Genomic DNA, 16,814 nt, shown 5'->3' with positions numbered 1-16,814 from the left:
GCAATTCGAAAATGCTTTTTCAATGATTGACGAGCCTTGTAAGTTTTATTACAAAATCCACATTTAAACTGAGCAACATCTCTGTGTGAAACTGCATGTTGTGCCAGACCGCTTGCAGCGTGAAACCTTTTTCCACACTTAGGACAAAGATATTTACGGACACCTGTATGAATATTCATGTGGTATCTCAATGAAAATATTCGGGTAAACGATTTTGAGCAGACAGAGCAGGCATATCTTTTGTCTCCCTCCTTCCTAGGTGGTTGCTCAGTAGCAGTAATCTCAGTGACCGGTGGCAAAGGTGTTAATTCCTTATTATTGTTGGCAGTCATTGATTGATCATAATCCAGCACCGGAGGATTGCTGAAGAGTGGAACGTCATACTCATGGTCCTGATAAACTACATTGATATCAATAGAATCTATGTCTGACCTCTGCAAATTGTTTGGTGATTGTATAGTAAGAATTTGAGACAGTGTGGTGTTGGCTTTCAAGCAGTTAAGTTTAAAGTTATAAGCCACCAAAGCAGTGGATACACATGATGTACACATTCCCTGAGGCCAGTTGTCTTCATCATTATTCTGGAAAAGAAAGTATAGTATAGAATTAACATCTGAACCCTAAGGAGAAAAAACAAAGCATTCGTTTATCAGACGCATTTTTACCTCCAAACAATTGAGAAATACCAGAATATCGATAAGTTTCACTTTGTGCATTTCATGTTCAATAAGATCTTGGATATTCATAAACATTGTAGCATCGGATTCTAGTAGGCACGTACGGCAAATATTTTTCGTGAGAGGTAATATCAAACTACTGAACTCCATTCCTTGTTGACTAATGGGAATTCTCACTGATAAATATCACTGTACGCATCAAATAATTAGGAAAAACCATCATAAATAAGTTTTTTCCACATTTTAGCTGAAACGCAGAAAAAGATTTTATGGATTCAATAGACAAATAGAATCTTCTTCGATGATCATGTCATCTGTCAAGAAGGTACTTAAGTCATAGACTGATAGAGTCTTCTTTAAAGATTAAATTAAATAACGCCATTGATTTCGTAAGATAGATAGGGATTAATCATTACCATTAAAATCTTATTAGGTCTTAGAATTTTTAAAATAATCTGTAGACAGATTTGACATTTGGCATGTAATTTTTAGCTGTGGTCAAAACGTTAAAAAGAACTTCTTTCACTTTTGTTGAAGTGTGGAGTGTGTCGTTGGCAAACTGGATTTTATCCAGTTTAACAGAATTTATACCTGGTTTTCATGAGTTTCAGTGATATAAACGTTTTATCAAGAATCCTTACAAGTGTTATTTTTAACTGGAGGTAATCAATCAACTTTAGCACTTGCAATTAGGACCTAACCTCAAAGGCATGAAACTATGCTTGTGATCCTGTAATTTTGCCATCAACATTGAATTTCTCTACGTGGGAATGCTTAAATGATAAGAATATTTTATTTTGTTCAGGTAAAGAAGGATTTGGAAGCAACCATGAGTCGTTTTTTCGCCACCGGCACGGACTCCGAGTCCGAGAGTGTCACCGATGAGGAGCCAGTAGTCCGCGCACCAGCGCCTGTGTACACGGTAAATACTCACTCCCTTGATATCGTGTTCAACTGTAGTATATCGCAATGATGCAGATTGGGCACAGTAACTTATTTTGCTTTTTACAAAAACATTGGGTGCCTTGTATTGTCGTGTAAGATCGAACACAATAAAAGTTTGTCCTACATCCCATATGCTGACTAAAACCCGAAAACCTTAGCATCAAAATTCCTCATAAACTGAATCAAAATTAATACATAAAATAAGCTATAAATTGTGAATCTATGTTTATTAAACATCTTTCATAAAAAGTTGTGTTTACATTATTCTACACATATTATAAAGTAAGGTGCCATGTTCCATTTATTAAAATAATCTTGATATGGGTCATTCCATAAAAATCTGTATATTTTCGACGTCATTTTGTCCGTAACTTTTTTAAGATGCTTTTGAATACTTTATTAGTGTAAATTATAGTTTATTAATTAATTATGTTATGTCTAAAAGGGCCAGTCACTTTATGCTTTATCCTCTCAAGCGATCTTCGGCGGGGGGAGACGTAAATCACGAAGCTCTAAAGTGATCTGCGGCGGCTCCCGCCGCAAATCACTTGTCCAAGTTCGGGACCCTGTCATTTAAAAAATATAGTTCTGTTTCTTTCGCACGAAAGTAATAATGCTTAAGTATGAATGTGATAGCTATATTTTCTAGGCACTATGGTTGCTTTTCAACCAAATTTTTCTCAGTCTGTGTTTGAAGATGACGCGATCCGCGGTGCCCGTCTGGGTAGTGAAAAAGATGGATGTTTTTTATCGTTTAGATGCTTTGGAAGTGTGTTTTTCTTTATAAAAAACGTGTATAATGTGATTAACTTTGGAAATAAGTGTTAATATATAACATTGCTTCTAATTTTGAAGGTGAATCAAGTGCAATCACAAAAAGTGACAAAAATGACGAATCTTTTTTTTCAAGTAAGTGTTGGGTCATTCCATCGTTTCGGGTGTTACGTTCGTACACACATATTCAACAATTTCATGTATTTTGAAATAGTATTTTAATAATGTTAGTGTCTTAATCTGTCCGTTTTTAGTTGTTTTATCTTAATAATAAAGTTTGTACAGCTTAGAATGTAGGATAGCGAAAATATGAGTCAAAAAGTGTGCGTTTCGGGCGTTACGAGATTTTGCCTCTATGTTCTGACTGTTGCTGCGTTTACTCGAAATTTAGCGAATTTTCTTAAGGAATCATACCTAAAACTTACAGGACTTCTAAAGTATGACATTTACAAACCATGTAACATACAATCACTGTTAAATAAAACGTTTTACTATTTTTTTATAATTTTTTTCTTTGTTTCGGGTGTTACAATGGTGTTGTTTCGGGTGTTACGAGTACGAAAATTGAACTCGTTTTATCGATAAAATCGGTGTTTTATTAGTCTCTAGGTACTACAAAATAAGGAGTACAACAAATAAACACAAATAGAGCGAATTCTGGTTTGAAATTACGAAGCAGCTTTTTTTTAAAAATATACAAAGTTCAAGTTTAATTTTTCCTCAGAATATAGCTTTTTCTATTGTTTTTGGCTTGAAATAGCATTACTTTAATTTCTAATTACAATATTTATTGGAAATGTCAAACATCGACACTTTTTAGCAATACCTTAATTTTAGTGTTAAGTCGACATTTCAAAAAAGTCTTAAATTTAGAAATATGCTCCTTTTCCGATGCCAGCGCTAGTGGGAGGTCAAAGGACCCTCACAGTAATACTTTTTCACTTCTCCAAGCAATATACACACATTATCGACATATAAATAAAAATGTAATACCCGAAACGTTTCGGGTGTTACAGTTTTTAATCAAGAAAGAAACATACTAAATTAGTATCATGCTCAGATATTAGTTACTATTTGAAATCATTACTACCATGACCTTACTTTTACCAAATATTGTTACCCTAATCCATGTGTAAGGTACAATAATAAAACAAATACCTGTTTTTCTGTTTCGGGTGTTACATCGCCGAAGTAACAAGAAAACACACTTAAAACTTGATGATTATCCATTTTTTTGGGACTATGACGCTATCTACCAATACTATGATAAATACCCTCGAATCATATAGTGGCAAAACGTTTCACAGATTGATAGTTTTTTTAAAATCGTATTACCAATAATTAGAGAGAAAATGATCATTCAGACAGTTGACTTAAGTATAGACTTTGAAGACTAATAACTTAAAAATTACTTGTTTCTTTCAGATTTTTTTTGTTGCACATTATAATTTGGAATGTTTACTTTCAAAATTCATCAGATTTAATGCGAAAAGAACATATTTAGTTTTTCACCCTCGGTAACATTTGTCATGGAATGACCCTGTTGTACCTAAAATATATATTTGTTAGCCTTAAAAGTTACACCAAAAGACGGGTAATTTTATCCAGATTCCAAAAATGTGACTCGATAGTATGTAACGGTAATAATGATAAGCTATTTTAGGGAAAATGCGCAACGGGATTTTTTTTTTTTTTTCCCGCGGGAAGTGGGGGGCACTTCACGCAGTAGCGCCTTCCCGCGGCAGATCGCTTGAGGGGATATTTTAGGAGAAATTATAATTTTCAATTTTTTCATAGTACATTACTCCTATATGACTTCTAATAAATTATAAAACCTATAACCTTAACATTTATAGATAAGTTAATATACATAATGTAGTTGTTTTGTTATTATCACTATATAAAAACATCATTCCCTAACTAGTAATTTAGTCCCAAGTGCCGTTTAAAGCTAGGGCCTGACGCTCTAGGGACTGACGATTTGGAGTAAAACTTAACACAAATGCAGGTTAACTTTATATTATAAGATGCTTAATACGATGTGCCGAAAATAGCCAAAAAACCACACGTAAATACTATTAAATTATATACAATTTCCTATTGTAATCAATAAAGTTACTCAACTAGGGACTGACGAAGTGACTGGATTAACACATGTTTCCGCAACAACTGGCACGTTTGCACTAATTCAAAAAACGGCTACCGCAAAGCCAGTATGGTGTGAGGATAACTTCGTATCGTACTTTAAACTCAACTAAATGTCATTCACTCTAAATACAAATTAAAGCGCAAAATTATAAAATCAGTGCGTGGCGAGGGAATGACGCTTAAAGCTGTAGACTCTTTTTCAACTAAATAAAATCAAATTATTGTTTATTGAAACCGCAAAATATTAATAGAATTTGGTGTAATATACATTTAAATAGATTATTCGTTAATTAAAACAAAGGATAAAGTTGATGTTTTTATAAATGTGGGTCCCAAAACACGAACTTTTGGAGTACGGACATGCCTAGGGAATGACGTTTTGGGTCATTCAAAAGTAATTTAAGATGTTTTAAAAACAGTTTCAAAAAATATAAATGGGTGATGAATAAAGCACATTGCAAGCTGTTATTTAACAATTTTGGAATAAAATATTAACAAATATTTCATGTGAAATGTGGCGCGGACTAAGAGTTGACATATTTTTGTGGAATGACCCATATAGGCAAAGATATTTCATTTACATGTTTCATTAACTAAGGCTTTCTTCTACTATAAAAACATGATAAAAAACAAACAATACAAACATGTTTTATAAATTGGTTAATAGAAAATAATAATTAGTCATAAAGTTTTTAAAAACACAGATTGTTATTAAAAAAAAATAAAGTAAAACATTTTGTAGTTGTGCAATAAGAATGTAATGTAAAACACATAATGGCATCATGTTTGATTTTTATTGTCAATAATAATTTTGAGTCTACTACCCACAGTTCAGTGATGATGAGGAAGAAACTAAGCGTGTGGTGCGCTCCATGAAAGAGAAGAGGTATGAAGAGTTGGAAGGAATCATCCACTCGTTACGTAACCACAAAAAGATCAAGGACTTCTCGTCGGCGCTGGCCTCATTTGAAGAACTCCAGAGAGCTTACACCCGAGCAGCTCCTGTGGTACAAAAGGAAGAAAATGGAATCGCTCCACGATTCTTTATTAGAGCTTTAGTCGAACTCGATGACTGGGTCGCTGGGGCCTGGGCTGACCGTGACGCCAGGAAGGCCCTGTCTAAAGGGAACAGCAAAGCTCTGACATCATTGAGACAGAAATTGAGGAAGTACACTAAAGACTTTGAGGCTGAAATATCTAAGTTCAGGGAAGACCCTGACTTGCCTGATGATGATGATGAGAGGAAAGGTAATCCATTGATTTATTTATTACTTCATACTTGTTTGATTTCTACGACACCATAACTAATTGTAAACAATAACATTTGGTTACATGCTAATAAATCTTATTCCTCCTTAGATACGTCATCATCTGATGATTCGGATGATGATGAGAAGCCGAAAGAGAAACCACGAGCCCGCCGGTCACCCGAGCCTCCTCGGCGCGCGCCTCCCGAAGACGACGACTCCTCAGACACCATGGATTGGGGCTCCAGCTCCTCCGAGTCCAGCTCCGAGTCCGACTTCGAGGACGGTGGCGCCGCCGCCATCCGCAATCGGTTCCTCAAGAAGAACACCGAGAAAGAGGAAGATGAGGAGAGAGACAAACGGAGGATTAAGCGGCGCGAGGAGAGAGTCCGAACCGGCAAAGTCAGCAAGAAGGATCAAGCTGACGATGGAGGTGAATGGGAGACTGTCAGAACTAAAGGTGCAGCTGCCTCTGACAAGCCTAAGATGTTTGCTAAGGTAAGACAAAACCATAAAAAATATGTGATTACATAGCTACATTGCAAAGTGTTTTTGTTATTATTAATATTTAATTTACATTTTGTTTCAATCCTATGTCTTGGTTATTGTTAATCCTCGCATTATTATTTTTGAAACAGGATAGCGACATCGACGCAGCTCTCGTGGTAAAGAAGTTGGGCGAGATCAGCGCGGCCCGCGGGCGCAAGCGCACCGACCGGCGCGCGCAGCTCGAGCTGCTGCACGAGCTGCGCACAGTGGCCGCGGCGCACAACCTGGGCGACGCGCTCCAGCTCAAGCTGCGCGCCGCCACCGTCGCCGCCCTCTTCGACTACAACCCCAAGGTCTCCGACGCCATGAAGCCCGAGTACTGGTCCCGGCTCGTCGAGAACGTCGACCACATGGTCACCCTCCTGCTCGCCCACGAGGACATGCTCCTCAGCGAGACCATCACCGAGGAGAGCGAGCAGCTCGTCGCGCCGCCCTTCAAGGTCCGCGGCTGCCTGCTCACCGCGCTCGAGCGCCTCGACGACGAGTTCACCAAGCTGCTCAAGGAGTGCGACCCGCACTCCAACGAGTACGTCGAGCGCCTCAAGGACGAGGTCCGCGTGTCGGCGCTCATCGACCGCGTGTGCCAGGTCGTCGAGCGCGACGGCACCCCGCAGGAGATCTGCCGCGCCTACCTGCGCAAGATCGACCACCTGTACTACAAGTTCGACCCGCGCGCGGTCAAGAAGGACCTGCCGCCGGGCGAGGAGACCACCATCAAGAAGATGGAGCGCCTCTGCAAGTACATCTACGCCAACGACGACACCGACCGCCTGCGCACGCGCGCCATCCTCTCGCACATCTACCACCACGCGCTGCACGACAACTGGTTCCAGGCGCGCGACCTGCTGCTCATGTCGCACCTGCAGGAGAACGTCCAGCACTCGGACCCGAGCACTCAGATCCTGTACAACCGCACGATGGCCAACCTGGGCCTGTGCGCGTTCCGGCGGGGCAACGTGAAGGAGGCGCACGGCTGCCTGGCCGAGCTGATGATGACGGGCAAGCCGAAGGAGCTGCTCGCGCAGGGCCTGCTGCCGCAGCGGCAGCACGAGCGGTCGAAGGAGCAGGAGAAGATCGAGAAGCAGCGGCAGATGCCGTTCCACATGCACATCAACCTGGAGCTGCTGGAGTGCGTGTACCTGGTGTCGGCGATGCTGATCGAGATCCCGTACATGGCGGCGCACGAGTTCGACGCGCGGCGGCGCATGATCAGCAAGACGTTCTACCAGAACCTGCGCGCCAGCGAGCGGCAGGCGCTGGTGGGCCCGCCCGAGTCCATGCGCGAGCACGCGGTGGCGGCGGCGCGCGCCATGCGCCGCGGCGACTGGCGCGCCTGCCTCAACTTCGTCGTCAACGAGAAGATGAACGCCAAGGTATGATACACTTGATTATACTCGTAATACATACAGCTTTGAAAAGTTCCCAATTCTTTGGATTTTAACTTAATAATTAATTATTTACTGAAATAGCACATCCAAAAAGGCAATGTCTCATCTCATCCGAGGATACATTACTCAATAGATATTTGCCTACACATTTATCTATAAACCAAACCAATTGCACCCTGGAATAGTCGCGGGCTATTTCGAATTAAAATATAAACAAATAGTCGACATTCACGACTATATTGTAAAATAGTGTTGTATAACCACCTTTTAAAAATCTTGTCTTCTTATTTAATTCCACATACATATTTTAACTTTAAATGTGCCAATTTCTTTCTTTGACAATTTTGTTTCAAATATGATAAGTTCTAACTGTCATTTCAGGTCTGGGACCTTATGGTGGGGGCAGACAACGTGCGCGCGATGCTAGGCCGCCTGATCCGCGAGGAGTCGCTGCGCACGTATCTCTTCACGTATGCGCACGTGTATGCCTCACTGTCGCTCAAGTCGCTCGCCGACATGTTCGAGATGCCGCGACAGAGAGTCCACTCGCTGGTCTCCAAGATGATCATAAATGAGGAGCTGCTGGCGTCACTGGATGATCCCAGCGAGTGCGCCATCTTGCACAGATCGGAGCCCACTCGCATGCAAGCGCTGGCGCTGCAGTTGGCCGATAAGGTGAGCAAAACTAGATCAAACTTGGATTAATCTGATTTCTCTAAAAAAAAATTTATATTTTATTGAGTGACCTAATTAATTACTCCAAAGTTCCAAACATCTGAAAGTCGTTTCTGCTAGGATTCTTTACTATCAATCCAATTGACTAGTGCATGACTGCATACTTATTATTTCGGATCGATCTATTCCTCTCATAGAGTTAGACATAGATATTATTTAGGTATCAGAAACAGCAATATCTCTGCTGAACCAATCTTGACTCAATAGTCAAGAGATGAATCAATCTTGTGAATCCAATGATTCACAGGATGATTGATTCATTTCTTAACTTCTTGTTCATATCTAAACGGGTTACAGGGGGAAGCCTATGTTCAGCAGTGGACGTCCTATGGCTGAGATGATGATCATCTAAACAGGTTAACTGACATCTTAACTCTATTCTTCAGGTCGGCAACCTAGTGGACTCCAACGAGCGGATATTCGAGAAGCAAGGCTCGTTCTTCCAGCGCGGCGGCGCCGGGCGCGGCGAGGGCCGCCAGCGAGAACCTCGGCGCGAGGGTGGCGGATGGAACCGGCGCACGCGCAACCGCCGCCGGGACGACGAGCGTGGACACGACGACTAAACGTACAGTCAGGCCCAGAACAGACGGTGAAACGCAACTGCAACGAAACTGCAACTTTCTGATGAATGAAACTGAAAGTTTCAAACTGGTCGCGTCATGTGTGGTCTCTCAACTTAGATGCAACTCAAAAGTAACTAGCAATTTCAGTTTCGTTGCAGTTGCGTTTCACCGTCTGTTCTGGGCATCAATCTAGCTGACTGCCCATCAGTGTAACGTTGCCTCAAAATATAATTGCGACTTTAGTACTTTCTCGCTTTGATTTTTTATGTCAAAAAAGTTTTGTGGACAAGTCAAACGCCCGTATTCACAAACATTACTATGGGTTCTCACAGTGCCCATGAACGCACAGGGTGAACCAATCACAGAGCTCTATTCAATGCTGTGCGTTCGATTTGCTGCTTCACTTATGCAAGCATCGTTTGTGAATACGGGCGATAGATACAATGCTTATTTGAAATAAATAAAATCAAAGAGAAAAAAATTAACCTAAATTCGCAACTATATTTTGAGCTAATGTTGTAGTGATGGCCAAAGTTGCCCAGATTGACTGTACCGTTGAGATGCGTACAACTTATGCTGTATGGAAATAAAGAAAACAGTCTCATAGATTTACTTTTTGTAGTTTATGGGAATCAATAAACGCTCAGATATGTAATAACTACTGGGCAGCTCTTATTTCAATCCAGCTCGTATTACTGTCTAAAATTAGAAGGTTTACAATCTTTTAATTTTATACGTACGCCTCTTAATTGTATACATAGAAAATTAGGTTTTATTGTATTCGACTTTATACCACAAAATGTAACATCAGTTTATCTATCTTGCAGAAAACTATATCTATCAATATACTACATTCTACCCAATGTACTGCATCTATAATATTTAGTCTTGTCCACAATAGCCCACATCCAACTAAACCTGCAGTAAAAATTTAAAATTGGTCACAATATATTTTTTATTCTATCCCATTTGTCCTCTCTCCTAAATCCATCTTCTCTAAACATTCGGTCTGCCAGTGGGGTCAGTCGCAAAGTCTCAAGCTTGTGTTTGTCGAAATTAGGTAAGAAAAAAACTAAATAAACTACGATAGTAGAATCGCTAAAGTATATGGATGGGGATGGCGCATACAGGAGCAGGGATAAGTTTTAGTATTAAGTACCTCGAAGCCAACAAAACGTTGACCCTATAACATAAGTGTCACACTAGCTTTTGCCCGCGGCTTCACCCGCGTGAAATTTATTTTGTCACAGATCGTCATAAATTATAGCCTATTATGTTATTCTGGGTTATAAACATTATTACCGTAAAGCTTCATCAAAATCCGTTCAGTAGCTTTTGCGTGAAAGATATGCGTGACGTGATAGTTTTTAGTATTTCTATCAAACGCTAGATGGCATTGAATAAATTGCGTTTTGTTTAGCGATGGTTGTTGATCATCACTATATTTATTCCTCTGAACCTTAAAAGTGTTATAGTATCAAGAATTAACTATCTAACTCCAAATTATTGACTGAAATGTTAAAAATCAACAAAATGTATTGCTAAAATAATTTCAATAATAGAAAAATTCAATTTTAAATCATGAGTCATGTTTTGACGTTTATTTAAAGCACTCAGGAAACTAAACGCAGTTCTTAATGGTTGCCGATTTGCAGTGGACCTTTCCACTGACGTTTTACAACTAAATCCTATTAATTTCTTACTGTGCTGTATAATTATGTTGTTAGTTTGGACGATTAAACAACAAGTTTGATTTCCAAAGATTTAATCAGAATCCTGAAGTTTACAGTTATACAACAATGGCTGCAACAAGGAGACTACAAAAGGTGAGACATCGTTTTTGCAATTGGAAAAACCTATTCCCGTTATTAATATCCATTCTACGTAGATTTCAAGAATGGTGTAACACGGTTCCATTTAAACGAATACGTTTTGCATAAAACAGGCATTTTTTTATGAAAAATAAAATTTGTGAAATTATCCCAATGTATTGTTACACACTGCTAAAAATTGTATGGGACAACCCCTAAAATTCTCATGAAGCTATATTTTAAACCAAACTTTAGTCAAGATAGGTATCATTTGCATTTTGAAGTAGTGATACAATAATTTAGATCATTATTTTTAGAGTAGAAAAACAGTCATTTTACTATTCAAATAGCACATTTTCATGGAAGTCTTACATTATTTATGATGTATTAGATTGCATTAAAATTGTGTATCTGTGTTTATAGGAGTTAAATGACATCCGGCAGTCTGGTTTGAAGTCGTTCAGGGACATTCAGGTGGATGAGTCAAACATTTTAACTTGGCAAGGACTTATTGTTCCAGTAAGTGTTGATGTTTCACTTTAGTATTTTCTTGTTGTTTCTTTCTACAATCACTTGTCTGAGTTGGTGAATAAAAAGAGAAGTTTTGTAATAAAAAAGTGCTTTGCGCACAGTCATGGTCTACTTATTACCTAATTACACAGATAAAATTACTTTAGGATTAATCAACTTTTTAAGCAATTAAGATTGTTTGGAAACTACACTCTTTAAAAATTGCTAAATGTTTTCAGGACAACCCACCTTACAATAAAGGAGCATTTAGGATTGAGATCAACTTCCCAGCAGAATACCCATTCAAACCTCCCAAGATTAGTTTCAAAACGAAAATTTATCACCCAAATATTGATGAGAAAGGGCAAGTGTGCCTGCCCATCATCAGTGCTGAGAATTGGAAGCCAGCCACCAAGACTGATCAAGGTAATCATCAAAAATTATCCTTACAGTTCAACATTACTCATATTTTCAGTGAACAGCATCATGGAAGGTATTGTGATGTTTAATTTCTCAACTTTTTTACAGTTATCCAAGCATTAGTGGCCCTTGTTAATGATCCTGAGCCCGAACACCCTCTGCGTGCGGAACTAGCTGAAGAATTCCTGAAAGACAGGAAGAAGTTCACTAAGAATGCTGAAGAATTCACTAAAAAGCACAGTGAAAAACGGCCCACAGACACTGACACTAAATAACCAATTGTATGGATCATACATAATTGCTTGGATCTACAGCAATAATGTTCAGTTTATTTAACCATAAGGCTTGACAGTTCATCTATTTAGGATTAATATAAACCTGACATTGTTATTTCACTGTGCATTTATTGTAAATTAGCTAGCTAAAAAGTATTTGCAGATTGTTTTACCAACCAACTCCAAATTAGACATTGCTGTACATCCAGGGTATTTTCGACTTTACAGATTCCTGCTATTGCTTGTTGGTCACTGTATTGCTTGCAAAAATAAGCACTGTTAAGACTAAATAAAGTTAGTGAATAGCAATTGGCAGTTTGATGAACAAGGCTTTATTGCTTGTTTAAATTAGATTTCGGAATTGTATCAATGAGTTGGGTATGTTAATAAACTTAATTAGGGTTTTTATTGGTCCTTATTATATTTTTCACTTAATTTTTTCTAATTTGATGTCACTACCTTACTATAGATTTTTTCTAATTGTCTTCAGAGCTATTGATAATTTTGGGTTCACATGTACTCAAAACTATGTAAATAATCATGCACATGGTAATTTTACTATCAAGCAGGTGTCAATATTTGATTTAAATTGAGCTTGTAGGAAAAGATCATAGGAAGAATACAAAGTTGATTGTTAATAACATGGCTCTACCTGCAGAGTATGAAGTTACTGATCTGATGATGCCCGAGTATTATAATTTTAATGCCCCCTTTAATAAGTCAATGTGTTACTTGGTAACTTACTGTGTGTGCTGAACAATTCAGTGAGAAAACTTTAAAATATATATTTTTTTCGAATTACTATACTGTTTTTATTTAAAAATCTAATAAGGTAATAAATGACTAATACAATACATAACAAATGAAACATATAATTAAATTCCTATAACTACATCAGTCTATAAAATCATACACATCAGAGGAAACAGTTTTTGGTAATTTAGCACTATCTTTATCTTTGCTTATCGATTTACTATTCAGATTAACATTATCACAGCTCTTTTCGTCATTCTGTTCATGATGAGCGCCAGTGTCGATCTTTCTCTTCAGCATCCGTTCTTGGAATTTACTTGGTTTTACATATTTTTGCAAATTATCTGAAACAAATATACATCTGATAAATACCTAAATAGGTACTTTTATTATAAGTAGGTACCTAACCTAATGTATGTTGTTACCTATGCGCGGTTTGAAAGCTAAATAGATAAGTTTATTAGATAAAATTGCCAAAGATAACATGCGTGGGTTTAAATGCCAAATTAGGCAGTCCTAAACAATCATGTTCCATACTAATAATTACCTCTTATTTCAGCAATGCACTTATCAAGATGATTTTTTTTGTTTGTATCTCTAGCTAACATGGGTTCCACCGCCAACATATAGTCCGGTCCGTATTTGGTCCAATGGCTGTGTTCAGGAATGTTTTCATCTAACGTCTCTCCAACTACGAGGGCGGTGATCGAAGTCCAGACACGCGCAGCGTTTGCATAATTGTATCCCCCTGTAACATAAAAAAAAAGTAATAAAGTACTTCGTCATAAACTACCTTGCTTCAGATCGCGATTTCGCAGTTTATACAGGGTGTGGTGGCAGAAATGAACTACGTAAGTATGAATTATACAGGGTGTTAGGTAAATGGGTATATGAGCCGACACTAGCCCATGTTAACATGGGCATATAAATGGTATGGTGAAGTCAGAAATTTGATATCATAATTTTATTTTTTTTAATTTTCATACAAAATAAATTTTATAAAATCCGATTTGTATGAAAAATAAAATAATTAAAATGAAGATATCAATTTTCTGACTTCACCATACCATTTATATGATCATGTTAACATGGGCTAGTGTCGGCTCATATACCCATTTACCTAACACCCTGTATAAGGATTTATATGTATTACCAAATAAGTATGTGTTATTAATTTACGATTTCTAGGTATCCATGGTTATGTAGCTACAATCAGGTACTTAGGCGATAAGATTACTTGGGCTTAAAGAATTAAAATAGGTGAAAACTGATTGATAACATTAAATCATTTAAATCCAACTCGCGACATAATAGTGACCAGTATAACCATGGGGAGGCTGTGGCGCGAATTAATTATTAAAAACTGCTTATTTCACGAAGAAACATCTAAATCAATAAAATGGTTGTGCACGGCTTGCCGCATAGCGTCAACATTAAATAATAAATAAATATCCTTGGACATTTTACACTGCGCTTCTAGTCCCAAACTAAGCAAAGCTTGTACTATGGGTACTAGACAACGGATATAAACATACTTAAATACTTTTTTTTTGTAAATACATACATATTATACATAGAAAACACCCAGTCCAATACAAACAAATATGTTCATGCACACAAATGTTTGTACTGTGCGGGAATCGAACCCGCAACCTCCGGAATAGTAGTCCGTTTCGAACCACTACACCAAACGGCCGACTAATTCAGTAGTAATCTCTTATCCTCCATTACTTTCGCCCAAATAAAGTTCTCCACAAAAGACCTCGAACGAAACCCTAGTGTTTGAAGTAGAATACGCGAGTACGTAAGGGCGTAGGGGCGCTTCACTTGTCCAATACAGCAGCAGCAGTCTTTATGTCAATTTCTTTCTTGCGACCACTAGATCTGCATTTTGTCTGTGAACATTTACTTACCTCCAAACAAAGTTTTCTCGTGTCCAGTAACAGCAGTGAAGCTTGGATGCTACTTCTACTACACCTGCATTTTGTAGGTACATGAAAATGTGCTTACCTCCACCTAATAATAGAGTCGGTTTTCGCTTGTCCAGCACAGCAGTGACGCACGCGCAGTACCCGCGCGCGGTCAGATTGCCGCCGCCCTGCGGGTCGCGCGCTAGTGCGTCCGCGCCGCACTGCACCACCACCGCGTCGGGCAAAAACTTGTCAAACACTGATGAGAACACACTGAAAATTTGCCAAAAGTATGTAGGTACATCAGAAAGGTATGTGTTCTAAAAAATATATGTGGTTTTATTAAACTTTGTAAAGGTGCATCTGATAAGCGCAGTAGTACCCGCGCGAAGTCAAATTGCGCGTGACCATTGGGCAGTCTTGTCCAACACTGGTGAGAACACACTAAGTGCCAACATTTTAGAGGACAAGCAAAAGTCACTGTTCCATCAACCTGGCAACTCATGCAACTGGATTTGGTGTGGTGATGGTGATGTTTTGCTGGTGACTGCTACAACATACTATGGTAGATCCTGCTACTGCTAGGTATATGTATATTAACTTTCATCACCAGAGCTGTAGAGTTAAGTAAAAGTTTGTAAAGGTAAATCTTATAATAAAAAAATATATTTTTCACACATTACCTAATGCTCAACCCTCTGCAATGTTTAATATTATTTTGTTATGTGATATTACAATAAAAATCTTACTTTTGGAAAACATATTCAATGGTGTCATTGGAGTACCAAGCACTGAAGGGAAAATTGCATGAGTATCCCTTGCCAGTCAACGAGCCAATGTCATCAATGTTCCCAGTCCCTGGGTAAAATCCTGGCTCCAACTTGTGGAATGAGAGAGTTAGCACATTCTTATTTAGACAATATGCATCTTGTACACCATTGCCTAGAACAAAAACCAGTTTTAAATATGAAATATTATTTTCTGATATTTGTTTCAAGTGGTAAAAGCAATAGCCATTGGCAGCAGTACACACAACAAAACTTTGATTTTATGTTAGTTACAACTGTTGCAAAACAAACTTTGGAAATGGATATTGATGCCAAAATCACAAAGCATTCAGGTAATATGTAGGTATATGAAAAAGATAATGCAATAAATTAATTACCATGATGTACATCAAGATCAATATACAACACCTTAGGATATTTAGATTTCAAAGTTTCAATAGCTAATACAATATCATTGACATAACAAAAACCATCAGCAGCAGATCTGAAAATTGACACATTATATTTTGTAATACTTTCTTTTAAAAATACATACTTTAGTAATGCTTTCTTTGGAATCAAGCATGCAAAGAGTTATACTTTTTACCGCTGAGCATGGTGCCATCCGCCACACCAGTTTATGGCAACCTCGGCAGCCCCAATTACTAGGCTTTTTGCTGCAGTTACGGAGCCTCCAGCAATCACTGATACTAACTCGTACATATTAGACACAGGAGGACAATCATATCCTGAAAATATATCATAATGAAATTAATAAAATATTAGCACTGTGTCTGAGATATGGAGCAAATAATACAAGAAATAATAATTATATTGAGAGAAAAATGTTTCTTACATTAACAAATAATGTTAAACTGCTTACCTATTCCATATTCCTCATCTACTGCATTAGGCATATAATCTTCATCAATATCAACGAGTGACTTTAGATAGTCAATGTACAACTCAGAGTGAAACTTTTTCAGATCTTCATAAGTGGCAGCAGATGAACGAATAACTTTCATATGTTTATTGAGATCATAAGATACAATGAGATCATGTACCATACTTGCCTGGAAAAGAAGTAAGTACTCTTCATTACGAAAACCGAAAATCATAACAGGATTTTTTCCTCCCATAAAACTGAATTATTTTTACGTACTCTTCCACATACAGCAGGCAAGCGATTACACTGATCAATTAAATCCTCATCCCAAATATAACACACTTTTTCTTTCATTTTTTATTAAAATTAAATTAAAACGGTAAGGTTTTAAAAATTAATACAACAAAGTTTGTTGACGAAGAGAAACTTTTGAATGATGAAATGTCATTTATGTCA

General features: G+C 38.0%; 3 protein-coding genes across 3 annotated transcripts; 2 read left to right on the top strand and 1 right to left on the bottom strand.

Annotated features, from left to right (window-relative positions):
• The first annotated feature begins 1,166 nt into the window (after positions 1 to 1,166).
• Positions 1,167 to 9,973, top strand: LOC135082290 (eukaryotic translation initiation factor 3 subunit C). Its single transcript, XM_063977071.1, has 7 exons — positions 1,167 to 1,339; positions 1,483 to 1,599; positions 5,375 to 5,792; positions 5,904 to 6,289; positions 6,430 to 7,713; positions 8,110 to 8,403; positions 8,850 to 9,973. The coding sequence occupies exons 2-7, from the start codon at positions 1,507 to 1,509 to the stop codon at positions 9,024 to 9,026; spliced, it is 2,652 nt and encodes an 883-aa protein (XP_063833141.1). The 5' UTR covers positions 1,167 to 1,339; positions 1,483 to 1,506; the 3' UTR covers positions 9,027 to 9,973.
• Positions 9,974 to 10,654: 681 nt separating this feature from the next.
• LOC135082289 (ubiquitin-conjugating enzyme E2 L3) lies at positions 10,655 to 12,844 on the top strand. The gene is made up of 4 exons (XM_063977070.1): positions 10,655 to 10,852; positions 11,261 to 11,356; positions 11,587 to 11,773; positions 11,876 to 12,844. The coding sequence occupies exons 1-4, from the start codon at positions 10,826 to 10,828 to the stop codon at positions 12,040 to 12,042; spliced, it is 477 nt and encodes a 158-aa protein (XP_063833140.1). The 5' UTR covers positions 10,655 to 10,825; the 3' UTR covers positions 12,043 to 12,844.
• Positions 12,845 to 12,898: 54 nt separating this feature from the next.
• Positions 12,899 to 16,776, bottom strand: LOC135082288 (histone deacetylase 8-like). The gene is made up of 8 exons (XM_063977069.1): positions 16,635 to 16,776; positions 16,356 to 16,545; positions 16,080 to 16,221; positions 15,871 to 15,977; positions 15,455 to 15,647; positions 14,806 to 14,978; positions 13,343 to 13,543; positions 12,899 to 13,139 (listed from the first exon to the last, which is right to left on the bottom strand). Exons 1-8 carry the CDS (start codon positions 16,710 to 16,712, stop codon positions 12,937 to 12,939), a joined length of 1,287 nt encoding a protein of 428 aa, XP_063833139.1. The 5' UTR covers positions 16,713 to 16,776; the 3' UTR covers positions 12,899 to 12,936.
• Between the last annotated feature and the right edge of the window lie 38 nt (positions 16,777 to 16,814).

This window comes from Ostrinia nubilalis, chromosome 21 (genome assembly GCF_963855985.1).
Source record: "Ostrinia nubilalis chromosome 21, ilOstNubi1.1, whole genome shotgun sequence".
In the NCBI taxonomy this organism is placed as follows: domain Eukaryota; kingdom Metazoa; phylum Arthropoda; class Insecta; order Lepidoptera; family Crambidae; genus Ostrinia; species Ostrinia nubilalis.
Note: the sequence above shows the minus strand (reverse complement) of the source record. Positions and strands in the feature narration are given on the sequence as shown.